Source organism: Schistocerca americana, chromosome 2 (genome assembly GCF_021461395.2).
Source record: "Schistocerca americana isolate TAMUIC-IGC-003095 chromosome 2, iqSchAmer2.1, whole genome shotgun sequence".
Classification (NCBI taxonomy): Eukaryota; Metazoa; Arthropoda; class Insecta; order Orthoptera; family Acrididae; genus Schistocerca; species Schistocerca americana.
This window is the reverse complement of record NC_060120.1, coordinates 253,730,964-253,757,280: the sequence shown is the minus strand read 5'-3', so window position 1 is coordinate 253,757,280 and position 26,317 is coordinate 253,730,964. Positions and strand designations below refer to the sequence as shown.

Genomic DNA, 26,317 nt, shown 5'->3' with positions numbered 1-26,317 from the left:
TTAAAGACTGCGATGGAGCTCCGTATGCCACGGCAAACTGGCTGACACTGACGGCGGCGGTGCACAAATGCTGCGCAGCTAGCGCCATTCGACGGCCAACACCGCGGTTCCTGGTGTGTCCGCTGTGCCGTGCGAGTGATCATTGCTTGTACAGCCCTCTCGCAGTGTCCGGAGCAAGTATGGTGGGTCTGACACACCGGTGTCAATGTGTTCTTTTTTCCATTTCCAGGAGTGTAGATTAAGGAAAGGCAAACCTACGTTTCTAGCATTTGTAGAAAGCTTTTGACAATGTTGACTGGAATACTCACTTTCAAATTCTGAAGGTGGCAGGGGTAAAATACAGGGAGCGAAAGGCTATTTACAATTTGTACAGAAACCAGATGGCAGTTATAAGAGTCGAGGGGCATTAAAGGGAAGCTGTGGTTGGGAAGGGAGTGAGACAGGGTTGTAGCCTATCCCCGATGTTATTCAATCTGTATATTGAGCAAACAGTAAAGGAAACAAAAGAAAAATTTGTAGTAGGAATAAAAATCCATGGAGAGGAGAGAAAAACTTTGAGGTTTGTCGATGACATTACAATTCGGAGACAGCATACGACCTGGAACAGTTGAACGGAATGGACAGTGTCCTCAAAGGAGGAGACAAGATGAACATCAACAAAAGCAAAACGAGGGTAATGGAATGTAGTCAAATTAATTCAGGTGGTGCTGAGGGCAATTAGATTAGGAAATGAGACCCTTAAAGTAGAAAACGAGTTTTGCTATTTGGGAAGCAAAATAGCTAAATATCTGATGATGGTCGAAGTAGAGAGGATATAAAATGTAGAATGGTAATGGCAAGGAAAGCGTTTCAGAAAAAGAGAAATTTGTTAATATCGAGTATAGATTGATGTGTCAGGAACTCATTTCTGAAAGTATTTGTATGGAGTATAGCCATGCATGGAAGTGAAACATGGACGATAAATAGTTTGGATGGGAAGACAATAGAAGCTTTTGAAAAGTGGTGTTACAGAAGAATGCTAAAGATTAGATGGGTAGATCGCGTAACTAATGCGGAGGTATTGAACAGAACTTGGGAGAAGAGGAATATGTGGCACAACTTGACTAGAAGAAGGGAAGGGTTGGTAGGACATGTGAGACATCAAGGGATCACTAATTTAGTATTGGAGGACAGCGTGGAGGGTAAAAATCGTAGAGGGAGACCAAGAGATGAATACAGTAAGCAGATTCAGCAGGACGTAGATTGCAGTAGTTACTTGGAGATGAAGAAGCTTGAACAAGGTATAGCAGCATGGAGAGTTGCATCAAACCAGCCTCTGTACTGAAGACCACAACAACAACAACATTAAACATTTTCATTTGAAGGGTTGGACTGCCGCACAGACCAATACAGAACTGGATAAAGTTCACACGGATTCTGCACCATCATTGAAGACCATTTACTTTTGGAGTAATGAATTTAAACGTGGCCGGTCAAACAACGAAGCACAATCCGGCCACGCAATTGAAGTCGCCACAAAGGAAACCATTGACAAAATCCATGATCTGCTAATGGAAGACCGACGAATAAAAATTCGTGAGATTGCTGAAACTGTAGGCATCTCAACTGAGCGAATACATGACATCATGAGAAGCTGCGAGCGAGGTGGGTGCCGCGAATGCTTACAGTCGACAAAAAGCGCATGCGACACATTTCAACACAACATCTGGCGATGTTTAGTCGCAATCCGCAAAACATTTTGCCCCGATTTCTGACTTTTGATGAAAGCTGGATCCATCACTACACACCAGAGTCAAAACGGCAGTCAAAACAAGGAACAAACGCTGGTGAAAGTGAACTAAAGAAAGACCATATTTTCAACTAGTAAGGTGATGGTCACATCCTTACTTGGAAAAAGGCACAACCATAACTGGATACTATTACGCTTCATTTTTGGATCGTTTTAAACTTGCGTTGTGTGAAATAAGACCAAGACTGACACGCAAAGAAGTGCTCTATCACCAGCCACACATCAGCGATAACAATGACGAAAATGCATGAATTAGGATTTGAATTAGCCCCTCATGCAGCCTATTCACCAGCTGAGAAGAAATTTTCATTAAATGAGGAAGTGATAGTCGCAGTCAATGAGCATTTTGCAGAGTTTGACAGAACCTATTTTTCCCATGGGTTGAAAAAACTGGAGGATCGCTTACCAAGTGTATATCCCTCAAGGGAGTCTATGTCAAGAAACTAAATAAATATATTTTTTTTTTACCAGTGTTATCAAACCATACTCGCAGCACTTTTGAAGCCTTGTTTGGTATTAGAAGATGGTGGAAGGGATAACGAAAGAGGAGAAGTTTGAGATGAAAGTGACAGTGGCTGGTAGGAAAGAAGAGAATTACAACTCAGAGCTGTGAAGACAAAGGGAGGGGGGGGAGGGGGAGGGGGGGTGGTTGGGGAATGAGAGTTGTCGTGCGTGAGCTGCGCGAGAGATGGCTATTGAGCCAGAAGGTGGGCCATTAGCTGTCATTTGGAATTTGAAAGGATTTTAATTTCTGTAATATTTTGAGGAAGTTTGTTCCAAAGTCTAGTTCCTGATATAGAAAATGATTTCGAGAACGTGCGAGTGTTGTGTGATAGCACAGAGAGGATTTTATTTTGCTTAGAACTAGTATTTCACCTGTGTTCTTTAGATAGTAGTGTAAGGCTTTAAGATAAATGTGATGGAATGTAATTGTTGAGAAGGCGATACAGAAAACACAGGGTATGATCATCTCTATGCTTGCCAGCACGTATACAAAATAGCTGTTCATAGGGCAGGAGTCATATCGTCGAAACAGCGCACATCATAAATGTATCGCAGATAAGCATTCATCGCCAGCTCTAGCTCTTGTACGATAGTCCTTGGAGGATAGGAGCACCACAATCATGAATAGGGAGTGTTATTGACTCTACGAGCTTCTTTTTAAGCTCGAGAGGTGATACTTTTTGAAATATCCGTAGAGAGTGAAGCGATGCTGACTCCTTCTTACAGACTGCAGTTGTGTGGTCAGTCCAGTCTAGGTATGGTCCATAATTATCCTCAAGTTCTTTGCAGAAAGAGAATAAAAGGTTATTTCTGTGCTGTTTAAAGTTAAGGGTGGAAGAGAGTCTCTGAAATGAGGAGTAATACGTATTTTGTCAGCGACTAAGTGTGCTTGCATTTTAGATGGGCTAAATTTCAAACCTATGTCCTGCGCACATTCTGATAAAGCAAATAAGTCAGCATTTACATTGCGGATGACTGTGCAGATTTGTTGGGCTTTTCCTTAGATGTAACTGAAGCTGGTCAACGTATAAATTGTATGTGCAATGGGTGAATGGGAGATAATAGTCGCCGCGCGGGATTAGCCGAGCGGTCTAAGGGCGCTGCAGTCATGGACTGTGCGGCTGGTCGCGGCGGAGGTTCGAGTCCTCCCTCGGGCATGGGTGTGTGTGTTTGTCCTTAGGATAATTTAGGTTAAGTAGTGTGTAAGCTTAGGGACTGATGACCTTAGCAGTTAAGTCCCATAAGATTTCACACACATTTGAACATTTTTTTGATAATAGTCGACACATCATTAACAACAATAAGAAAAGTAATGCGTAGAATGCTGATCCTTGTGAGAACCCTGATACTACATTCTTCTATTGTGATCTCATTGTTTTGCTCATTAGACACCGATGCTTCTATGTAAAGTATGAGTGGAACCATTGTGCAGCACTGGGAGAAAAGATTTGACTTTTGAGTTTAGCAATCAGAACATTAAAGTCGAGACTGTCGAAAGCTTTGCTGAAATTCGAAATGCACATAATAATCGTCCTTTGTTTGTCCATAACTTTTACAAAAGCTGCCATAGTGCTGCGAGTTTTGCAGAAACCAGATTGATACTCATCCACAAGGTTATTTGACGTTCAGTAATTAGTAAGCTTATCGTGAACTAAGTATTCAAAAGACTTAGATAAGGCTAGTAGAATGCAAATGGGCCTGTAGTCAGAAGGTTTCTTTGCCAGGTTCCATTTTGGAGAGAGGTTTCATCAGTTCCTTTTTACAGTTTATTGGGAAGCTGCTGGTAGTCAGAGAATGGCTAAAAATATCCGTTAATATAGGCAATAACCGATCGATGAGGAAATCGATAATTTGTATTGTAATTTGCCGTCTCCTTTAACAAATTCACGAGTTGACTTCTTGACTGTGTTAAGGCTTACTGGCTACCGAAAAAATTTTTCGTTTGTACTAATGGAATCAATAGTTTGCGTTCTCTGTGTTGGTCAAATAGAGATGTAGGCGTGGTGAAATACTCATTTAGATCATCTATAGGAACGAAGGACTCAAGTGCAGATTTCGATTTGTCCATTCCTACACGTCGCAGATTTTTCCAGAATACGGAGGGCCTCTGACAGTCTTCAATTAACGTGTGGGCGTAACTGAGTTTTGTATTTCGCACAGTTTTGTAAGGGAGGTGATTCTCGGAGGTCGGGTGCCGTTTATACTTCCTACGTGCTGCATCTATGATACTTATAAGGTGTGTGATCTTATCGGTTAGCCATGGTGCAGATGTTTTACTGACTGTTTTAGTTTTCACTGACGCATGTTTGTCAGATATATTATTGAGTCTTTCGGTGAAATTAGGTACTTCATAATTTATGTCAAAGTTATTTCGTGTCATTCCTTTCCAAGAGATGTCATAGGCATCATATGTAAGCTAAGACATATTCAAACGCTTAAAATCCCTAAAAGTGGCCACCTGCGATTTCTTCTTTAGACATCGCAACGAGTAAGTCATGAATATTACATTAGGAGCAGATAAGCCAGGTGCAGAGATCTGATCAGTGCAAATTATATTGTTTGCAGACTTGTCTGCGAAAATATTGATAGAAGTATGAGTGTCTGCTCTATGATAAGATGGCTCTAGTGGAAGCAATGTAAGATAGGAGCAGGAAAATATACACTTGAATTTTGAAACTGGAGGGCTGTTGTTTATAATATTTATGTTCACATCTTCGGCTTCTATTATATGTTCGTACTGAGATTAAAGACCTGAAAGTGCGGATTTAAAGCTAGAGAGCTGTCCAGCTTTGGGTCGATCGTATATTACACAGATAAGATACTTTCTGTCGAGAGGTTTAATTTCAATGGATATGTATTCGGGTTGTTTTTCATTGTTTTTGGACATGAGTACGACATTGGGGTGTACGTTTGCGCATATATATACTGCCACACCGCCACCTCATCTGTTATACCTATCAAGTCTCAGAAGGACATAGCCGTCGAGGCTTACAGAGCTCGATCGTATTTTTTATGTCTACCAGTGTTGGACCTAAATTTGCGATTGCGTTCCATTCGGAATTTTGAATTTGATCGAGATACTATGTGGCCATTGTTACCATTTATAGGCGGGATCAGTTCCAGGACCTTTGCATGGACGATGCTGCAGTTAACTAATACTATATTAGCATTTACTTTTACCGATCTGCTAAGACGAATGCTACTCTGTACGAACGTGCAAGGTATATTATCGCGCCTGTGATGGGATTTCTCTAGCCTAAAGAGCCCACATGTGCATGCCATACGTACTAGCTTAGTAGCTGCTTCCTGCGTGCAGTCCACGCCTGACCTATTAAGAGGAACCAACCTATTGCGTAGATCGAGAAATTTGTATAACTTGCGCAAACTAAGTTGATACTCGGCGCGGTGGTTGATGAGAGCGTGTGTCACCTTTGTTGCGTAATATTTGATACCGTTGCATCGTTTGAGTCGCTGGTTTAGACCTTCCACTCTGCCCCAAACAAGAGGACCGTGATCAGCTCTGGGAAGGATGCAGCAAAACGACAGCTCTGTTTCTACGCCGCAGGCTAGCTATCTTCCCCAGATCAGACAGCCGCCTGTTTGGAGTCGAGTATGGCCTCTGAAGCAAGGCGGCAGGGGTCACTGGCACCTCCTTGAGCCACGATTTGCAGCCGTGTGGACCCAATCGCTGTCAGCAGAGCCCCCTCCACATCTTGGAGGAGGCCCCCGACAGCAAACAGAGTGGATACTGGCCTTCATTCCCGACCTGCTGGCTGCTCCCCTGAGGAGCTCCTTCACCCGTGTGATATTGGAGTTCCCAAAGACAATCAATCCCACCCTCTGCACTTGTTCGGGCCTCTCAGGAAGATCGACCACGGTCCCAACAGGCGAGACGTCCCGTGTCGGCTCACAAGGGGGTTCCTCTCTTCATGTAGTCGAAACCTGCCTTCGTGAAAGAAGGGTGGAAATAATGGGAGGACTGTTTCAGCTTAAGTTCCAAAACTCAATAATTTTCGAGAAAATGACGGTCTGTCAACCTGACCTCATGTGTCCGCTCACACATCAAGAAAGCATGTGAGTTGGTAGCGCATTGGCTAAGAGGATGGTTTAGAAATTTCACACCCCGTGTTCAAATCCAATCTTATGTTTCTTTTTTGTTTTATTGACGCTGAAGTATGTCACATCAGTAATTTCTGTGACATTGTAAAATACAATGGAATTACCGACGAAAGGAATAAGCATTTCGCAATATTATTAAAAGTATATTTTATCATCACAAATCTTATATCATGCTACATAATTAAGAGTAATTGAAAATTAAAAGCAAAATTTCAGTATTTCAGTTATTGCTTTATTTGCACTTTTAGTCTTCAAGAGAACCAGTGCGTTCATGAAAACATTCAAACCTTCAAAGTTCGAAGCAACTTCGAATGCACACATACGACAGTCACATTTTTTAATTTGATTATCATTAAAAAAACAATCTCGTCATCTGGCGATGATTTCGCGGTAAACCGCACATATCAGAGAATCTTCCCGAAAGCTGGCCCCTTCAGTTAATTCTGGGTCAAGATGTATATTTTAACTGAATCGATTCTACTTATATTTCCCTTTCCTGTACAATAAAAGTAGGGCACTTCCGTAATCGGCACATGTAATTCTTCAGCTGTCAGTAAAAGTATACGTCGCAGGTTTTACATAAGGGTATACACTTTAGCGAAATCACTTTTAATGGACATGTTGGTATTCCAGTTTCATCGACAAATAGCCCATCGTATAAGGAGGCATCGCTTTTCCCTCCCAACGAGTCAATAATGTACAGAAAAGACTCCATTTCTTCGTAACACCGCAAAACTGTCCAGAAACTAATGATGCTATTCTTTTTTGAGCTTTGCAGATATTGTGGTTGTTGTGTGCACATTATGATGTGGTTCCATTAATTCGCTTATGTTTTGATTGACTCGAGTGCCAGATTTCTCACTAACTTATGGAGATAAAAAGTTTTCCAGAAGTTGTTAATCCGTCTCAGTTTATTTACATGGTATTTCACGATATTATAAGAAATACTGTCCGCCCCTGGTAGCTGAGTGGTCAGTGCGACGGAATGTCATACCTAACGGTTAGAGTTCGATTCCCGTCTGGGTCGGGGATTTTCCCCGCTCAGGGACTGGGTGTTGTGTTGTCCTTATCATCATCCTTTCATCCCCAGTGACACGCAAGTCGCCGACGTGGCGTCAACTCGACAGACTTTCACCAGGCGAACGGTCTATCCGTCGGGAGGCCCTGGGCACACGGCATTTCCATTTCCATAAGAAATACTTGTGTCGCATACTTTCGCGACAAGAAAAGGAAGTAAACATAAGATTGGATTTTAACTTGGACGCAAAATACCGAAATTGTGCTCATTGCCAGCGCGCAACCAACTCATTTGCTTTCACACCGAGCAAGTCGCCTGACGAAGTCTCGTCCAAACTTTGACCGTCATTTTCTCGAAAGCTATTCGGTGTTGGCACCTAAGCTGAAATAGTTACCTCTTTTTGGGTTGTAAAATAATAATCGCTATCAGTCAGAATAGAAAGTAAAATTTAAATGTCGTGTGACTAGGGCCTCCCGTCGGGTAAACCGTTCGCAGGGTTCAAGTCTTTCGATTTGACGCCATTTCGGTGACTTGCGCGTCGATGGGGATGAAATGATGATGATTAGGACAACATAACACAAAGTCCCTGAGCGGAGAAAATCTCCGACCTTGCCGGGAATCGAACCCGGGCGCTTAGGATTGACATTCTGTCGCGGTGACCACTCAGCTACCGGGGGCGGACAGAGTAGAAGGTGATTTCATTTAAAGCACTTCTGGTTTCTGCCCTGTACTCATCTTCAGGTGGTTTTACATTCAATTACATGTTTCAGAGCTCAGTGTTGGAGATCTTTGTTTAAATGAAAAACAAGTAACGTACGTAGCTGCTACAATACAAAGCTCTTGCTGAATTTCATGCCCCAAGATGCAACCATCAATGCCGACAGTTATTTTTCCACACTGTCACCTCTGAGGGCTGCCATCAGGCGAAGACGCCGAGGTACTCTCGATGTGGACAACGTGATTCTGCTTAACAACAGTGCGAGACCACATGTAGCAGTGAGACCTCCGGGCATTTCACTGGCAGGTTCTAGACCACGCACCACACATTGCAGACCTCGCCTCTAGTGATTTCCAAGTTATTGGACCGCTGAAAAAATTCCTGGCAGGACTGCGATTCACAAATAACAGTGATGCCAAGACACCAGTCCGACGGTGGCTCCATAGTCAGCCGGACGAATTCTGCCGCAGGGGCGTCTCAAATTTAGTGCTGCGGTGGGACAACTGTGTTCAAAAATGGTTCAAATGGCTCTGAGCACTATGGGACTTAACATCTGTGGTCATCAGTCCCCTAGAACTTAAAACTACTTAAACCTAACTAACCTAAGGACATCACACACATCCATGCCCGAGGCAGGATTCGAACCTGCGACCGTAGCAGTCGGGCGGTTCCGGACTGAGCGCCTAGAACCGCTAGACCACCGCGGCCGGCGACAGCTGTGTGAATCAGTGTGGGGACTTCGTGGAAAAATAGTGTAAAGTACATTGAATAGTATGCATATTTGTCATTACGTGAATGTACCTTACTTCGGCTAATAAAAAATAGGGATAAAAACTTCCTGATTTGCCCTCGTACCTAAAACGCGTTTTTTCATGACGTAAGGGAGCAGCCATGCGACCAGTACCCACTTTTACGTTTCACCCAAATATTCGCGACCCCGCCACTGTTCGCCAACTCACCGTCGGGACGTGCGAATCGGAAGACGCAGCGGTGTCAGGGGTCCAAGGTGACGCTGTAGAATGCAGGGGGATCAAAGCCTTCGTCTCAGATACCCTAACGCCACCACAGCCTGAGGCAGCAGCTTAAGAAGCCTATCGACCACGGCCAACACAGCTGCCAACTGGATACGGACCGTGGCCAATCCGACGTCCATCCGTTTACAACAGTCGCAGTCGCTATCCATCTTGAATCACAGTTTTTCTGAAGCACAGGTAATGTTACCCAAAACCAGAAAACTGAACTAACTCAATCCAAACAATCGAGAAACAAACAATCTCGTACAACAAAAATAAACAGCACGACTAAAAGCACCTAAACAATCAGCTACTGTTCACTTCTACTCAGAAGTAAGTAAGAATACCACTAAACTTAACGGTGTAAACATTCTGTCTACAAACGATAAGCTGCTACTGACTCCGCTCTGCTACAGAGCTAGATGGCGCATTGGTCAGCACACTGGACTCGTTTTTGGGAGGACGACTGTTCAGACCCATGTCCAGCCATCCAGACTTATGTTTTCCGTGATTTTCCCAAATCGCTTAAGACAAATGGAGGGATGGTTCCTTCGAATGGGCACGGCCGATTTCCTTCCCCATCCTTCCCAAATCCGAACTTGTGCTCCGTCTCTAATGACCTCGATGTCTACGGGAGCCGGCCGGAGTGGCCGAGCGGTTCTAGGCGCTACAGTCTGGAGCCGCGCGACCGCTACGGTCGCAGGTTCGAATCCTGCCTTGGGCATGGATGTGTGTGATGTACTTAGGTTAGTTAGGTTTAAGTAGTTCTAAGTTCTAGGGGACTGATGACCTCAGAAGTTAAGTCCCATAGTGCTCAGAACCATTTTTTTGTCGACTGGCTGTTAAACACCAATCTCCTCTGCTAGGAGGCTGGAGCGACTGATTTCTTCGGATTTTTATTCCACTTAAGTTCGCGATTGTGTCGCAGGGAGAATATCTTATCCCAGTGATAAAACATGTGACTCGTAATTTGTATATAACACACGTAAAGAAAATTTTCGCATCTACTGATGACACAATCTTTTGACAGGCTCTTCTATCTCCAACGCATGTCTCGAGCTATAAAAACGGAAAGACCACATTAATAATAATAGAAAGGTTACAGAAACAGAAAATGCAGGGAAGCGTAACAGTATCAGCCGTCATTATAACGACAGCACAACGAACCTAATTAATTCCTATGTCAGTAGCACTGGAGTCGTAGGATTCTAAAATATTGAAGCGGCAACCCTGGTCAACCTCTTAGAGTTTGTCGATGGAGTTACTGGTCAGCCTGTATTCCTTTTTCTAGACTGGCCTAAAAAATTACCTTTAAATATTGTGTGACGTCTAATCTAATACGCAAGTTGTTCGGACAGATATTATTTCAATCGAGTGGTAATCTTGCTAGAATCGTTGGTCCAGTGGAATGTTTTCTTTGGTAAGCTACCGCGTGAGTTTTCACGAACATTGACCTCGATAACACAACGACACAGTCTGGTGTCATTAGGGACTATCATTGTCGAAACGAAAAACACATTATTGTAGTCATTAAGAGCAGTAACAAAAGTTTTCCTTGAGACCTAACCTGAAGGTATGAGACAAGATTGTTGTTGTACGGACGATTACCTGATACCCATCGATCAGCCAGAAGGTGTCGCTTCAGAAGTTGAGATGAGAGGAAGAGCATGTCGAGATTAGTTACTCACTTCAAACTTCCGTCCGTTTAACGCTTTATGCTTTCTTTTCATTCATCTACTTCAAGACCCTAATGCGTTGAGAGGACGGGAGTGTGAGTGGGGGAATGCATGTGCATTCTCGCAACAGTGATGCCAGCTCACCAAAGATGAAGATGATATTTTTGTCGGTACCTGTTCGAGGGCACTCGGCTAACGTGCTGTGCTGATCCGCTTCACCCCTACGTGTAGTACGCTACATGTGTATAACCTCAACGATCGTTGTGAACAGAAGCTGCGAAACAGTGCTGAAACGCAGAACTCACGCAATTTTAGAAGCTACAGTACAGTTTTTCAAAATGTAGGGCAGAGCGCGCGAGTAATGAAAAGCAGACAGGTCGATGAACTGGCGGTCAACTGTAACACGCTGTGAGTGCGACTTGCTGTTTCGCTTCGCAAGCGATCAGTTGACAGTGGCCACAATTACCATTTTTGTGAGTAAAATAAAGTGTTAAAACTGAGTTTTTCATTCTTATGGGCGGCATAGCTTGTTCGATATTACACTACTGGCCATTAAAATTGCTACACCAAGAAGAAATGCAAATGATAAATGGGTATTCATTGGACAAATATATTATACTAGAACTGCCATGCGGGTATATTTTCACGCAATTTTGTTGCATAGATCCTGAGAAAACAGTACCCAGAACGACCACCTCTGGCCATAATAACGGCCTTGATACGCCTGGGCATTGAGTCAAACAGAGCTAGGATGGCGTTGCCCATGCAGCTTCAACACGATATCACAGTTCATCAAGAGTAGTGACTGGCGTATTGTGACGAGCCAGCTGCTCGGCCACCATCGACCAGACGTTTTCAATTGGTGAGATATCTGGAGAATGTGCTGGCCAGGGCAACAGTCGAACATTTTCTGTATACAGAAAGGCCCGTACAGGACCTGCATCATGCAGTCGTGCATTATCCTACTGAAATGTAGGGTTTCGCAGGGATCGAATGAAGGGTAGAGCCACGGGTCGTAAAACATCTGAAATGTAACGTCCACTGTTAAAAGTGCCATCAATGCGAACAAGAGGTGACCGAGACGTGTAACCAATGGCACCCCATACCATCACTCTAGGTGATACGCCAGTAATGCGATGACGAATACACGCTTCCAATGTGCGTTCACCGCGATGTCGCAAGACACGGATGCGACCATCATGATGCTGTAAACAGAATCTGGATTCATCCGAAAAAATGACGTTTTGCCATTCGTGCACCCATGTCCGTCGTTGAGTACACCATCACAGGCGCTCCTGTCTTTGATGCGGCGTCAAGGGTAACCGCAGCCATGGTCTCCGAGCTGATAGTCCATGCTGCTGCAAACGTCGTCGAACTGTTCGTGCAGATGGTTGTTGTCTTGCAAACGTCCTCATCTGTTGACTCAGGGATCGAGACGTGGCTGCACGATCCGTTACAGCCACGCGGATAAGATGCCTGTCATGTCGACTGCTAGTGATACGAGGCCGTTGGGATCCAGCACGGCGTTCCGTATTACCCTCCTGAACCCACCAATTCCATATTCTGCTAACATTCATTGGATCTCGACCAACGCGAGCAGCAATGTCGCAATACGATAAACCGCAATCGCGATAGGCTACAATCCGACGTTTATCAAAGTCGGAAACGTGATGGTACGCATTTCTCCTCCTTATACGAGGCATCACAACAACGTTTCACCAGGCAACGTCGGTCAACTGCTATTTGTGTATGAGAAATCGGTTGGAAACTTTCCTCATGTCAGCACGTTGTAGGTGTCGCCACCAGCGTCAGCCTTGTGTGAATGCTCTGAAAAGCTAATCATTTGCATATCACAGCATCTTCTTCCTGTCGGTTAAATTTCGCGTCTGTAGCACGTCATCTTCATGGTGTAGCAATTTTAATGGCCAGTAGTGTAGAAATCCCATCAGTGCGCGGACGCCAGCACTATAACTTCCAACGTGATCCCTCCCAGAAGACGACGGACGGGACGAGCGGAGTAGCTGGCACCTGACTCCCCTCAGAAGAATGAGTGTCCATCATGAAGACAATTCCAGTCACCTCCGCAGAATAGACATCAACTTCAGAAGGTGACTTAAATCGCGTTCTCTAGCATCGGACGCTGCAAGACACATTGTGTGAACAAAATGGAACACCAAGTCCCCGCCATTGTAGTTGCAACACTATCATTGCAACAACGTACAGAACTATTGTAGCCCACAAACATGTAATTGGTACCATGGGGAGCTTCTTTATGATTACATCGCCCCTCTGGTGCATCAGAACGAATAGTGATGTCCAAAATTACAATACTAAAAGAATAACAGGCTTTCATTAGTCTTCATTTAGTTCAGAAAGTCTGAAGACTACTGATTCCAAAATTCTTTTATCATTGAGCCAATCATTTGAAACGGCTGAGAGATAGCAAAGCTAAATTACGTGTTTGTACTGCTCTTTAGCGGTCTGAACGAATTGTGTTTGTTGCCGGTTGACATTATGTGTAATCATATGGCACCAGCTATTATAGGCCCTGTATTTCTTTACTTGGATGTTTTAAAACATCAGATGCACCACCACTTCCGTAAGATGCTGTCTGTATGGTATGTACGTCAATAAATGTAAGTAAAAAGCACATTATTGACTTAATACTTGCACATGTTGGAAAATTTTTGTACGATGAGTTGGTGTGCCGCGTAATGGAGAAAAGAAAACGCTGTATATGTGTATACACTTTAACGGACTCGCTTTTATTCTCGTCCAATAAATGTCTTCCATTCGTTGTTGCAGTTTTTCTGCAGGAGATGAAAATAAAGTTAGCACAATGTCATAATCAAGGTATTGCTTCATTAACACCATTAACACGTCTTCCTTTACATGACCCTTTCCTTGCCAATTTTGCGGATAACCGTTTCATTCCTTAACTCATCGGTTCACCTAATTTTCAACATTCTTCTGTAGCACCACATATTAAAAGCTTCAAACCTCTTCTGTTTAAGTTTTCCCACAGTCCGTCATTCAGTTTCATACAGTGCTGTGCTCGAAGTATATATTGCCAGAAATATCGTCGTCAGATTAAGGCCAGTGTCTGATGTAGCCTGCTCTTGACCGGGGATACCGTCTTTGTCTGGTCTAATCTGCTTTTTATGTCCTCCTCGCTTCGTCTGTTATGCGTTATTTAGCTTCCAAGGTAGCAGAATTCCTTCACCTCGTCCAGGTCGTCGTCTCCAGATTTGAAGTTAAGATCTCTATTACTCCTCATTACCTTCGGTTTTCTTCTATTTACTCTCAATCCATACATTGTGCTCGTACTGTTCATTCCATTCAACAGATCCTGCAAATCTTTCTCATTTTCACTGAGGATCAGCGAATCTTGTGCTTCTTCATTTCTAGGCGTAGGCTTAAAGCCCGGGCTCTTTCACTGTCCTCTCTCACTAGGAGTGTAACAGACGGGAGAGGGCGAAAGGCGAGTTCCTAAAACTGTGACATTCGGCTAAGGTAAAAAACCGCGACAGGAAAAAGGCAGATCAGGACAACTCAAGGCGGCAATCCCAGCACCTGACTACCCAGCAACAGGCAGGTATCCTGTTATGAGGAAACTTGAACACAGTAGCAGTATTCACAAAAGAAAGCCGGTCAGAATTTTAATTTTAATACTAAAACCGTTTATATCTCTATTAAAATTATTCTTTATTTATTGCACTGTTTCGGCTACTGCCATCATTAGATATCAAAAGCCTAGAACAAGGTTCAGTGTCAGTATTAAGAACTATGCCAAATCAGGGCTCAATTTTTATCACACTCCTGAAACTGAATACCACTGCATTTCTTCTTCTATTTACAGACTGAACAATAAAGGCGACACTCTACATTCGTATCTCACACCCATTCTAATCGGAGCATTTTGAACTTGGTCTCCCATTCTTATTTCTCGCCCTTAGTTCTTCTAAATATTGTAAATAATTTGTCTTCCATTGTAGGTTGCAGTTATTTTCTTGATAATTTCGAACAACTTGTACAGTTCTACATTGCCGAACGTTTTTCTAGGTCAACACGTTCCACGAATGGACCTTGATTTTTCTTAAGTCTTGCTTCCATTATCAAGAACAACGTCAGAAGTGCCACTTTCCTGAAGCCAATCTTGTAGAACAGATGCACAGTTTCATTTTCATTCTCCTGTATACTGTTCGCAGCTCGTGGTCTCGCGGTAGCGTTCTCGCTTCCCGAGCACGGGGTCTCTTGTTCGATTCCCGGCGGTGTCAGGGATTTTCACCTGCCCGGAGATGACTGGGTGTTGTTGTCATCATCCTTCATCCGAATTACTGTCGGAGGAAGGCAACGTAAACCACCGCCATTAGGACCTTGCCTAGTACGGCGGTGCGGATCTCCCGCATCGTTCCCCTACGCTCTGTCAAGAAGGATGGGACTTCATTTCCATTTTCTATATACGAATGTTGCCAGTAGCTTGGCTGCCTGAGCTGTTAAGCTGATTGTGTAATAGTTCTCGCACTTATCAGACCTTGCTATTTACAAGATTGTGTGAATGATATTTTCCCGAAAGTCTGATGGTACGTCTCACTTCTCATATATCCTACTCACCAGTTTGAATAATAATTTGGCTGGCACTTCCCCAAATGATTTTAGAAATTCTGGAGGTGTGTTATCTGCGCCTTCCGCCTTATTTTATCTCATGTCTGCGAAAGCTCTGTGAAACTCTGACTCTAATACTGGATCACCTACGTCTACCATCTCGACTCCCATTTCCTATCACGTCATCAGAAAGTCGCTCCTCCTCCTAGCGGCCTTCACTGTAGTCTTCGCCCTATCCGCTCTTTCTCTATTTGTAACGGGGTACTAGGTACCATAATTTGTAGGTAGCAATAAAAATTTCATGTTATTTCCCGCAGGTGACCAGTGCGAAGCAGATCGCAAATATTTTGTCTTTCATGATAAGGCCTGGATGTCGAATGACACCGTTTGACGTACGCCCCTTATGTAGGCAACTTCCACTGTTGACAACTATTCTAGCCGTAAGGAGAGAATACGCGCATGCATGTTGAAGTGACTTATAGGCTATTCTGGTGGCGAGACGTTTATGAACTTAGCATTCTTTTTCTATATTGGATATAACTGACCATGTCAGAAACAAAAACGTATTGTCAAGACGTTCAAATCATTAACAGTGAACATTAACTGATAACGCATCAAAACATACTAGAGTTATACAGGGTGACAATTATTGAACTACATATATATGAACTACATTTGTTGTTATTATGGTCTTCAGTCCTGAGACTGGTTTGATGCAGCTTTCCATGCTACTCTATCCTGTGCAAGCTTCTTCATCTCCCAGTACTTACTGTAACCTACATCCTTCCGAATCTGCTTAGTGTATTCATCTCTTGGTCCGAACTACATTTATATGAAATAAAATCGTCATAACTTCTGAACGGTTTGCGTTAGGATGTTCAAACTGGACAGTTTGCCGCGGGACATGATGGAAATTAGTACGCGCATGCGTGGTTCTGCTTAGCGACGAAGCCCACTTTCACTTGGATGGGTTCGTCAATAAGCAAAATTCGCGCATTTGGGGGACTGAGAATCGTCATTTCGCGATCGAAAAGTCTCTTGACGGGTGACTGTGTTGTGGGCAGTGTCCAGTCACGGAATAATCGGTGCGGTATTCCTTGATGGCACGGTGACTACCGAACGGTACGTGAAGGTTTTGGAAGATGTTTCATCCCTATTGTCGAAAGTGATTTCGACAAGATGTGGTTCATGCAAGACGGAATTCGACCCGATCGAGGCAGGAGAGTGTTTGACGTCCTAGAAGAGCACTTTGGGGACCGCATTCTGGTTCTGGGGTACCCAGAGGCCACTGGCTGGGCCACATTCTCCGTATCTGAGCACATGCGACTTCTTTTTTTCTATATTAAAGACAAGGTGTACAGCAATAATCACAACACCATTTCTGAGCTGAAAACGGCCATTCAGGACGTCATCGACACTTGAGCGGGTCATGCAGAATGCCGCTATTCGTCTGCTCCACATAATCTCCAATGATGGCAGGCATGTCGATCATGTCATAAACCTTTATCCGAGTATCTGTAGTGACGATTACCTGTAGTATAAAGCGTGTGAACGCCGTAGTCTGTAACTCATTTACGTTCTTTTCTTTCGTGTAGTTTGATAATTGTCACGTTGTACATACACAGGGATTCATAGCAATGGTTCAACCGCTCGGAGTCCCTTTCGTTGAAAATAGAGGAACGTGACAATCATCTGGAGTTTCGTACAGCACTCTTAGGATGAATGAACAGAGCCCTCGGTAGATCCATAAGGATTGTAGTGCATTGAATCCTCGCCTCCAAACCTCTGCTACGGAGCTAACTGCCATATCGAGATGCAGCCTTAAGACTACTCCTACCTGTTAGCAAAACATGATATCAATACTTCCAGAAACGTTGACCATCATTGTCATAACCTTCGCTGAATCTACACAAGCCGCACTTTCCTGTTCACGGCAGGAGGCACTGCAGATAATGCTGGATTGTTTTCCCCTCCATTATGCAGGTGGCTGTATATGGTGAATTTCTGTGGTCGAAAGGGTGTTGAGAAAGCGTTTCTAAAAAAGTGGAAAAGCTATGCATGGTGTGAGTGTACTGAAATTTTTTTCAGCGGCTCATGTGCCATGTACTCCACGTTTGTTCTCCCCTGTTTTTCTCGTCTACTGTCTGCTCTACTGCCCAAGTAGCTATATCCGCGTATCTCTTATAAGTTTCAGGGAACACTTGAGGTTTTCCTTCTCATCAATTATCTCAAACAAGTAGTGATTTCAGACTCTGTCTCGTCTGTTATTTCATGAAACTATTGTGTAACACTCCCTTTTAAATTCTTCCTATTTCTTCATTTTCATTTGATCTACGTATACATGGCATTTTCGATTGCCACGAAGCTTAGAATATGAAAAACGTCTCCCTCCGTTACAGACTAATGTTTCCAAACTTCCCGCAAAACCAATGGTTCACTAGATCTTTTCGGCAGATCAGGCTGCAAGTGTGCTTTTAATATGCAGAACAGTATTTACCATACTTGGATATCTCATATCCCAATAGCTCCATATTTTCTATTTACGTCTTGCTATTCGTCCTCTGAACAGCCCTTTATTTCACCTTTCACCCTTTTCCTGGACCTTTTCTCCCACTGTAGCGTGTGCGTGTGCGTGTGCTTGCGCGTCCACACTCTCCAATATACTCATTTATTCTTTTCCAATTCCTTCCTCTTTCTTCGTTCCTCTCTCATATTCTTTCAGTCTTCCCACTTTAAGTTCTCGTTTTCCTTTCTTTCCCCACTCCGCCTAAATTACTTGGCTCAGAACTCCTTTTAGCCCACAGAACTATTTCGTAATGGACAGTAGCTTTGGGTACACGTGTTTTTGCAACATGAATGCTGTATTTAAGTTCATGTATGTAAAAGATAATAAAAAAATCTGAAGAGCGGCTATGCCAATGGCCTGAAAGCACATAGAAGACGTTTCATTTATATTCGGTATAAAATATACACTATTGACCATTAAAATTGCTATGTGCAAATGATTAGCTTTTCAGAGCATTCACACAAGGTTGGCGCCGGTGGCGACACCTAAAACGTGCTGACATGAGGAAACTTTCCAACCGATTTCTCGTACACAAACAGCAGTTGACCGGCGTTGCCTGGTGAAACGTTGTTGTGATGACTCGTGTAAGGAGGAGAAATGCGTACCATCACGTTTCCGACTTTGATAAACGTCGGATTGTAGCCTATCGCGATTGCGGTTTATTGTATCACGACATTGCTGCTCGCATTGGTCGAGATCCAATGACTGTTCGCAGAATATGGAATCGGTGGGTTCAGGAGGGTAACACGGAACGCCGTGCTGGATCCCAATGACCTCGAATCACTAGCAGTCGAGATGACAGGCATCTTATCCGCATGGCTGTAACGGATCGTGCAGCCACATTTCGATCCCTGAGTCAACAGATGAGGACGTTTGCAAGACAACAACCATGTGCACGAACAGTTCGACGACGTTTGCAGCAGCATGGACTGTCAGCTCGGAGACCGTGGCTGCGGTTACCCTTGACGCTGCATCACAGACAGGAGCGCCTGCGATGGTGTACTCATCGACGAACCTAGGTGCACGAATGGCAAAACGTCATTTTTTCGGATGAATCCAGGTCCTGTTTACAGCATCATGATGGTCGCATCCGTGTTTCGTGACATCGCGGTGAACGCACATTGGAAGCGTGTATTCGTCATCGCATTACTGGCGTATCACCTAGAGTGATGGTATGGGGTGCCATTGGTTACACGTCTCGGTCTCCTCTTGTTCGCATTGATGGCACTTTGAACAGTGGACGTTACATTTCAGATGTGGCTCTACCCTTCATTCGATCCCTGCGAAACCCTACATTTCAGCAGGATAATGCACGTCTGCATGATGCAGGTCCTGTACGGGCCTTTCTGTATACAGAAAATGTTCGAGTGTTGCCCTGGCCAGCACATTCTCCAGATCTCTCACCAATTGAAAACGTCTGGTCAATGGTGGCCAAGCAGCTGGCTCGTCACAATACGCCAGTCACTACTCTTGATGAACTGTGGTGTCGTGTTGAAGCTGCATGGGCAGCTGTACCTGTACACGCCATCCAAGCTCTGTTTGACTTAATGACCAGGCGTATCAGGGCCGTTATTATGGCCAGAGGTGGTTGTTCTGGGTACTGATTTCTCAGGATCTATGCACCCAAATTGCATGAAAATGTAATCACATGTCAGTTCTAGCATAATATATTTGTCCAATGAATACCCGTTTCTCATCTTTATTTCTTCTTGATGTAGAAATTTTAATGGCCAGTAGTGTAACATATTCCACTCGACAAACTGATGATCATGGCATCGGAGACCGTGTCTGTTCAGTGTAGAGGTCTTTAGTGGTGAAGGTTCGTAGCTGGCAGCTCCTGGAGGCAAAGGATGATGTGGATGGCAGTGATGTCGTACCAGCAGTCCCTGAGAGAGGCCCTGATTGTCTGAATGATTTTGCACCCTGAGCAAAGTGCTGGAGCGCCGGACTAAATACTACCAGGGTGACATAATACTGCAGGGACTAGTTTCGGTCATGTAGGCTGTGGAGGAGGAAAAGCATGCAGGGCCAGTGACCTCTGGGCTGCTGCCTGGGGTGTTCTAATTTTTTTTTTCCGCCAGTGTATGCAACAACCTTCTTGCTTCCTTAGTGAGCGGACGCCTTTGTGACCACAAGGAAAAGATAATTGTCTTTAAAGATCAACACATTTTTGACTCCAATGAGCTGAGAAATTACTGAAGGAATTTTTTATTTCTTAACGAATATCCAAAAAGAAAGTGGGCTCGTCCTAAACTGTGTGAAGGGAGCAATAGTTCGGTGCCAATTATACGAGGGTTGGGCTTACAGCTCGTACAGAATAGATACGTGTTTCAAAGTTTTACTGACCTTCAAAGTAGTCACCAGCATTGTGTATAACCCGTTGCCAGCGATGTGGAAGTCGTGGGATACTTTTAGCAGTGCCAGTTGCGTTGACAATTCGAGCGGCGCGGTCTGTTGCCCAACGAATTTGTAACAGTTCTGAAGCGAATGCTGTGAAGTGTTTCCTTCAGTTTAGAAATCGAGTGGCACTTACGAGGGTTTAAGTCAGGGGAGCACTTAGCAGCCCCATCAGTCAAACAAATCAGTAACAGCTTGCACTGTACGTGCTTGAGCATTGTCCTGCAAAATGATGGTCAGATCCTGCAGAAAGTGTCATCACCTCTGTCTCTAAGCCATCGTGGGTTGTGTTCCAAAAATGAACAGCATAGAGACAGAAGTGATGACACTTTCTGCAGGACTTGACCATCATTTTGCAGGACAATGCTCAAGCACGTACAGTGCAAGCTATTACTGATTTGTTTGACTGATGTGGCTAAGTGCTACACCACCTACTGCACTCCCCTGACTTAAGCCCTCGTAAGTTCAACTCGATTTCTAAACTGAAGGGAAAACTTCACGGCATTCGCTTCAGAACTGTTAAAAACTCGTCGGGCAATAGACCGATCCACTCAACTGTCAACACAAATGGCGCTGCTAAGAATATCGCACGACTTCCACATCGCTGGCAACGGGTTATACACAATGCTGGTGACTACTTTGAAGGTCAGTAAAACTTTGAAACACGTATCTATTTTTTTACAAGCTGTAAACAAATAATTGCCACTATTAACGTTTCAACCCTCGTATTAATTTAAACCGTATGATTAAACTGTTTATAACTCATTTACAGTTGCGTGCTCCAAAACCTTAGACGGCCTCATCATCACAAACAACTAGCCCGACACTTTACAGTGATTTGCATAGTTTACGTTTATCCAGGAGAGACTAAATTTTATGGCTTTGTTAGTTGACCTACTCTTTACTTCAGCCCGTTGTAATACAGTGTCTGTAATTGTTTGAAAGGCTTTTCTTTCTGAACCAACACAGGTATTTTGTCATTGTTTACAATTTATTGCTCTTCACACAGCAAAAAATGGTTCAAATGGCTCTAAGCGCTATGGGACTTAACATCTGAAGTCATCAGTCCCCTAGACTTAGAACTACTTAAACCTAACAAACCTAAGGACATAAAACGCATCCATGCCCAAGGCAGGATTCGAACCTGCGACCGTAGCAGCAGCGCGGTTCCGGACTGAAACGCCTAGAACCGCTCGGTCACAGTGGCCGGCCTTCGCACAGCATATCTGGTATTTATACACGCTTCTATTTTTTGTTACACCCAACACACACTTTTGTTACAGATTTTTCTATGCCAATGAAAGATCATCTAGTACACTATTAGAATTCGCTATTCTGTCAAAGTAAGCAAAAACTAAATGGTATCGAGTGTCATCAATGTACCTACAGCTTGTCAGCAACACGCACATATCACACTATTCCGCTGCTTCGAATATTAGACACTGATAGTATGTTAAAACTTAATCTTCCTTACTTCCCTACACAGTTACTGTATTCTATACAAATAAACGCATAGAGCCACTGTGGTGATACATGCTCTTTTCTACAGCAAGTGAAACGCTGTAGAAGAATGTTACATATCATTTAACATATTTTTCTGAGAACAACACGTATTGCGGCTGGTGCGTATTGATTCAGCTTCATACACAATAGCGCTGAGCGTGTTTCCCCTTCATTACAGGATTCCAGCAGAATGTATGAGCCACAGGCTTCTGAGTTTCATGTGGTCTCCCTGAACAACAGTGGCTACTCCGCGCTTCAGACGATATCCGAAGGGAACAATGCTTTCACGCTAGATCTGTACAAGGTATGTACCGTCCTTTAAGGGTAATTCAGACAACTTTGCCTTGTGTCTTGTGGAATTTCTGATTTTTCTATATGTTTGTCGAGTAATTAAATGTTTATTAAAACTACATTCAGCAATAAATCGCGAAATAAATAGGTCTGCCGTTCCCACGCTTGACAGAGAAGAGTAAAATCCGACGTACAAAGAGCAGTGTAGAGGTCCCTAGGAATTTAAACTTCCTCAACTTCAATTTTTCCAAAATGGCAGAATTAATTTTTGTTGTTCAATTTTTCCACTAATAAGTCTGGTATACGAATTGTATCGAACAAAGCAAAGAGGAACAATCAATAACATTTCAATGAAGGCTTTCAGGGCCAGTATTTACTTCACCTAGAGCTTCCAAACTGACAGGTCGTGATGGATATATATAATTATTTACTAGTATGTCAGCCTCTTCTGTGGAAAACATCTTCAAAGATATATCTACATTTCCATCGCAAGCTCAAGGCGTGTTGTGAACTGTGTCAAGGGCACTGCCATTCGTCATGAGACACCACACAGGACATTACCTGTTATTGCTTGTGAGGACCAAAGAGCAAATCTACGTAAAAACCGCTAATACCAAAAAAGCTTCCATACGCAGTAAACCTCACGTTTTGACAAATAACTGGGACACATGGCGTCTCAAAGTTAGCTTGTAGGCTTCAAAAGGCGTGCAGTATCGCCTTACTGTCAGTTTGCATTTAAATCAGGATCGGCCGACATATCTATGTCAAGTAGTGGACCATTTGGATATTAATTTTATATTAAAACCAGGGATCATTCAAAAACACCGATTACTATAAATAATGTTGAGAATTACTCAGTCACTGTCAGGGGTCGCGTTAAAATGCGGCAGCAAATTAGTTGGTACAGAAAATGTCTTTTGTCTTTGGATATAATAACTGTGACGTGTATATTCCGTAACATGTAGCGACAAAACAGCGTGTAATCAGGGATATTGAGCTCTCAATAGAGGAACGAGAAGTTATGGAGATAACTGTAATTCAAAACTCAGAGGTTTTCGTAGCAGAATGAAGTTGTAGTAATCAAGAAGTCCGAAACATGTTTTTAACGTTTTGTGCTCAAACCTTACCAGCATATCTATAAAATAAGGTAAGCGTTCTATATGTGTACAGTAGATAGTCCTCGTCGAAACTAGAAAAAGTCCCATCAACAAATGTACATAAGTCTTCTGCTTCTTTTATTTTGAACTAAGCAGAGTACATAAATCGCATGCATTCGTTGAAACTGCCCTGAAAATATTTCCCCTTTTACACAAAATTTTTACTCATGAATGAAAAGTAACGCAATCTGACAGCTTTTCGGCTAAAATATTTAGAAGTAGGAAAGACCTTCATAACGCAACGAGTAATTTAGGGGGAGTATTTAAGTGAATATAACATTAGAGTCAACACACTCTAATCTCATGATACGATGTGCAAGTATAATTTTACCCTTTCTCACAGACAACTACTTGCAATGAGAATGTAAAATATCACTTTGTATGCTCTAGCATGTATTCCGAATGAACATAAGTTCTGAGCGACACTAACCCACGTTATACTTGTAAAATGGGAAGAATTTGAAAATACTTCTGCAGAAGGCAGCTTTTCTGAAAGACTATTCTTCTGGAGGCAAAACGTGTCTATCGAACTGTGCTCTCATAGGCTAACCGATTTAAGAGAGAATACGTGAGTGCATGGGAACATCCCATGAAAACATGTTACTTTTCAGCTATGACTCTAGGATCAATGTAATTGAAGAGAAATTTAGAGCAATTTATTATTGCTCAATAAATATGTAAGAAGTTGCTGTAGCGAGGTTACATTTGCCCTCAAATGGACCTTGTGGAGAACAGCTACATTTGAATTAATACAAAAAAGAAACAATATAATATTACATTCCTGCCGTAATACTAAGTAAGTGGGACAGCAAAGTGCGCCATGGGCTACATCCACCGATGAATAAATGAAAGACAGATATTGACCGTTGAACGTGGTACTTTGAACGGTTTTAACCTTGATGACAAAGACCGTACATGTATAAAACTGAAAATTCTGCGAAATAAATTGAATACTTTACATCGGAACTTATTCTGTGAAAGCTGCTGGTTTGAAGCGTAATACTGTGCCCTGTTTAAACTTCCCATTTTTGTGTACTTCCTTTTATGATTACTACGTACTTTGTAACCATAGCAGATGCACAATTTTTTATTTTGTACTTCTCACTGTGTAGTGTATCAGTGTACTTCTCTATACCGCGAACTATAAGTGATATAATTGTACTACATCTGAATACCTACCGCGTAAATTGTTGAAAATGAAATATTTCTGAAATTTCCAAACGTAGCACTGAAAGATTTAGTGTAACGATTTTTAAAAGATTCTTAGTAACACTGAACAGTTTGAATGGTCTGTCATTAATGATCAGTATTGTCTTACTGCAGTACTCTGCAGGAAGTACAAGCTCTCGCATAAACGTTTGTTCACGAACATCATCTACTGTGCGCTCCTACTCCATTGTCAGCCGAAGACCTTCCTCTTCAAAGAGGTTCCCATCGTGGTTGAGGTCAATACCCACACAGATCTGCCGGGCAGGATTACAGAGTACTGTGGTGGACAATGACAGGAAGCGTAGACGTGATCAAATACGCTTGACAGGCCACGTCGTGGCAGGTCTGAAAGCGGATGTGGCTGGAGGGTTTCTCTGTGAAATATGGGTGTGGCCCGCACATTATATAACTGTTTTGAGCCAAGTGTCCAGGAGGGTAGAGAAGGCGGCCGCACCGAGATTCCAAGGGGTTGGTGCGCGCAGTGTTGGTGAAGGAGGTTGTTTCGTCATCCATGGTACCATTCAAGGATTCCGTCGCAGAACGGGCTGGAAAGGGCTCATGCCAGTCATCCTGGATCCCCAGTACAGTCTGGGCAACGGCCTGGGACGAGGTGAGGTAGGCAGGTGATGGAAATGTTTGTCGGTATATGATGTAGTAGGACATCGAATGTCTGTGACTCTCGGCTGATGACTTTGTGCAGGTCTAAGTACAGGGGCTGCAAGGCAGCCACCACAGAGTCGTCCTGCAACGTGACATAACTTGTGTAAAGAGACCTTTGGTTTCGAAAACAACGGTATTTTCCCCGATAGTGTGCCATTATACGGTATATACGCAGTGACTATCTCTTCCTTCGTGACTTCTTCCGTCTCCACACGCTGTGCTGTAGCGGTGGGGAAAATAGGACGAATATTGAGGAGACACCGAGTAGGAATTGTCTTTTGCACACGCAATAAACACAAGCATTATTGGGAAATGTCAAAGACGATCTGAGTTTGCGGAAGGCCAGCATATACCAGATTCCGTGTCAGAGTGGAAAGACGTATCGGACAGATAGTGCGCACCATCTAAGATCGTTGCCCAGAATATCAGAGGCACACTCGACTTAGGTACCCCCAACAATTCGGCGGCCGCAGAGCACTGTTTGTCCGAAAATCAAGAAATGGACTACCAACATACCAAAGTCTCGGCACAGACATCTAAATACTGGGACAGCGTCGTTAGAGAGGCTATCGAAATTCGTACCAGGGACGGACTCATCGACCGAGATTGAAGCTATAACCTCAGCAAGGCATAGGAATCTAATTAAAAAGACGCTCAGCAAAGAAAACGAACGGGCGACCGGGGTGGACGAGGCAGTTACACCGACGCCACCACAGACGCCGACGCCAGCGTCTCAGCGACCGCCGACGCGCGGCCGCAGGCGCGGACCGCGGAGAGAACGCCTCGCAGGGGGAGGGGATTTAAGACGGCCGCCCACCCTCAGGAGCTCAGTTCGTCAGCGCACCTGACGATGGCGACATGTCTGATCGCCGAAACATTGTGCCCGTTGGACACTATGGACCGGCAGTACACCCGTGGACTCCTCGAGCAAGAAATACGCTGGGAGAAACTGATGAATCACTTTACAACACACTGTTTGCGAAAATGTTTCTGTGTTATGTGAAAATGCATTAGAACAAGAGTGATCTAAAAATAAAAAAGAGTCAATACCAAGAAACTAGTACTAAACTAGTTTTATCAATCGAAACACAG

At 43.5% G+C, this 26,317-nt stretch overlaps 1 protein-coding gene across 1 annotated transcript in view; it reads left to right on the top strand.

Moving 5' to 3' along the window:
• Positions 1-26,317, top strand: part of LOC124593933 (serpin B6-like) — a 220,069-nt gene that overhangs the window by 117,314 nt on the left and 76,438 nt on the right. Inside the window, exon 2 of the mRNA XM_047132282.1 lies at positions 22,087-22,212. Coding sequence (XP_046988238.1) covers positions 22,087-22,212 — 126 coding nt within the window. The remainder of the gene's footprint in view (positions 1-22,086; positions 22,213-26,317) is intronic.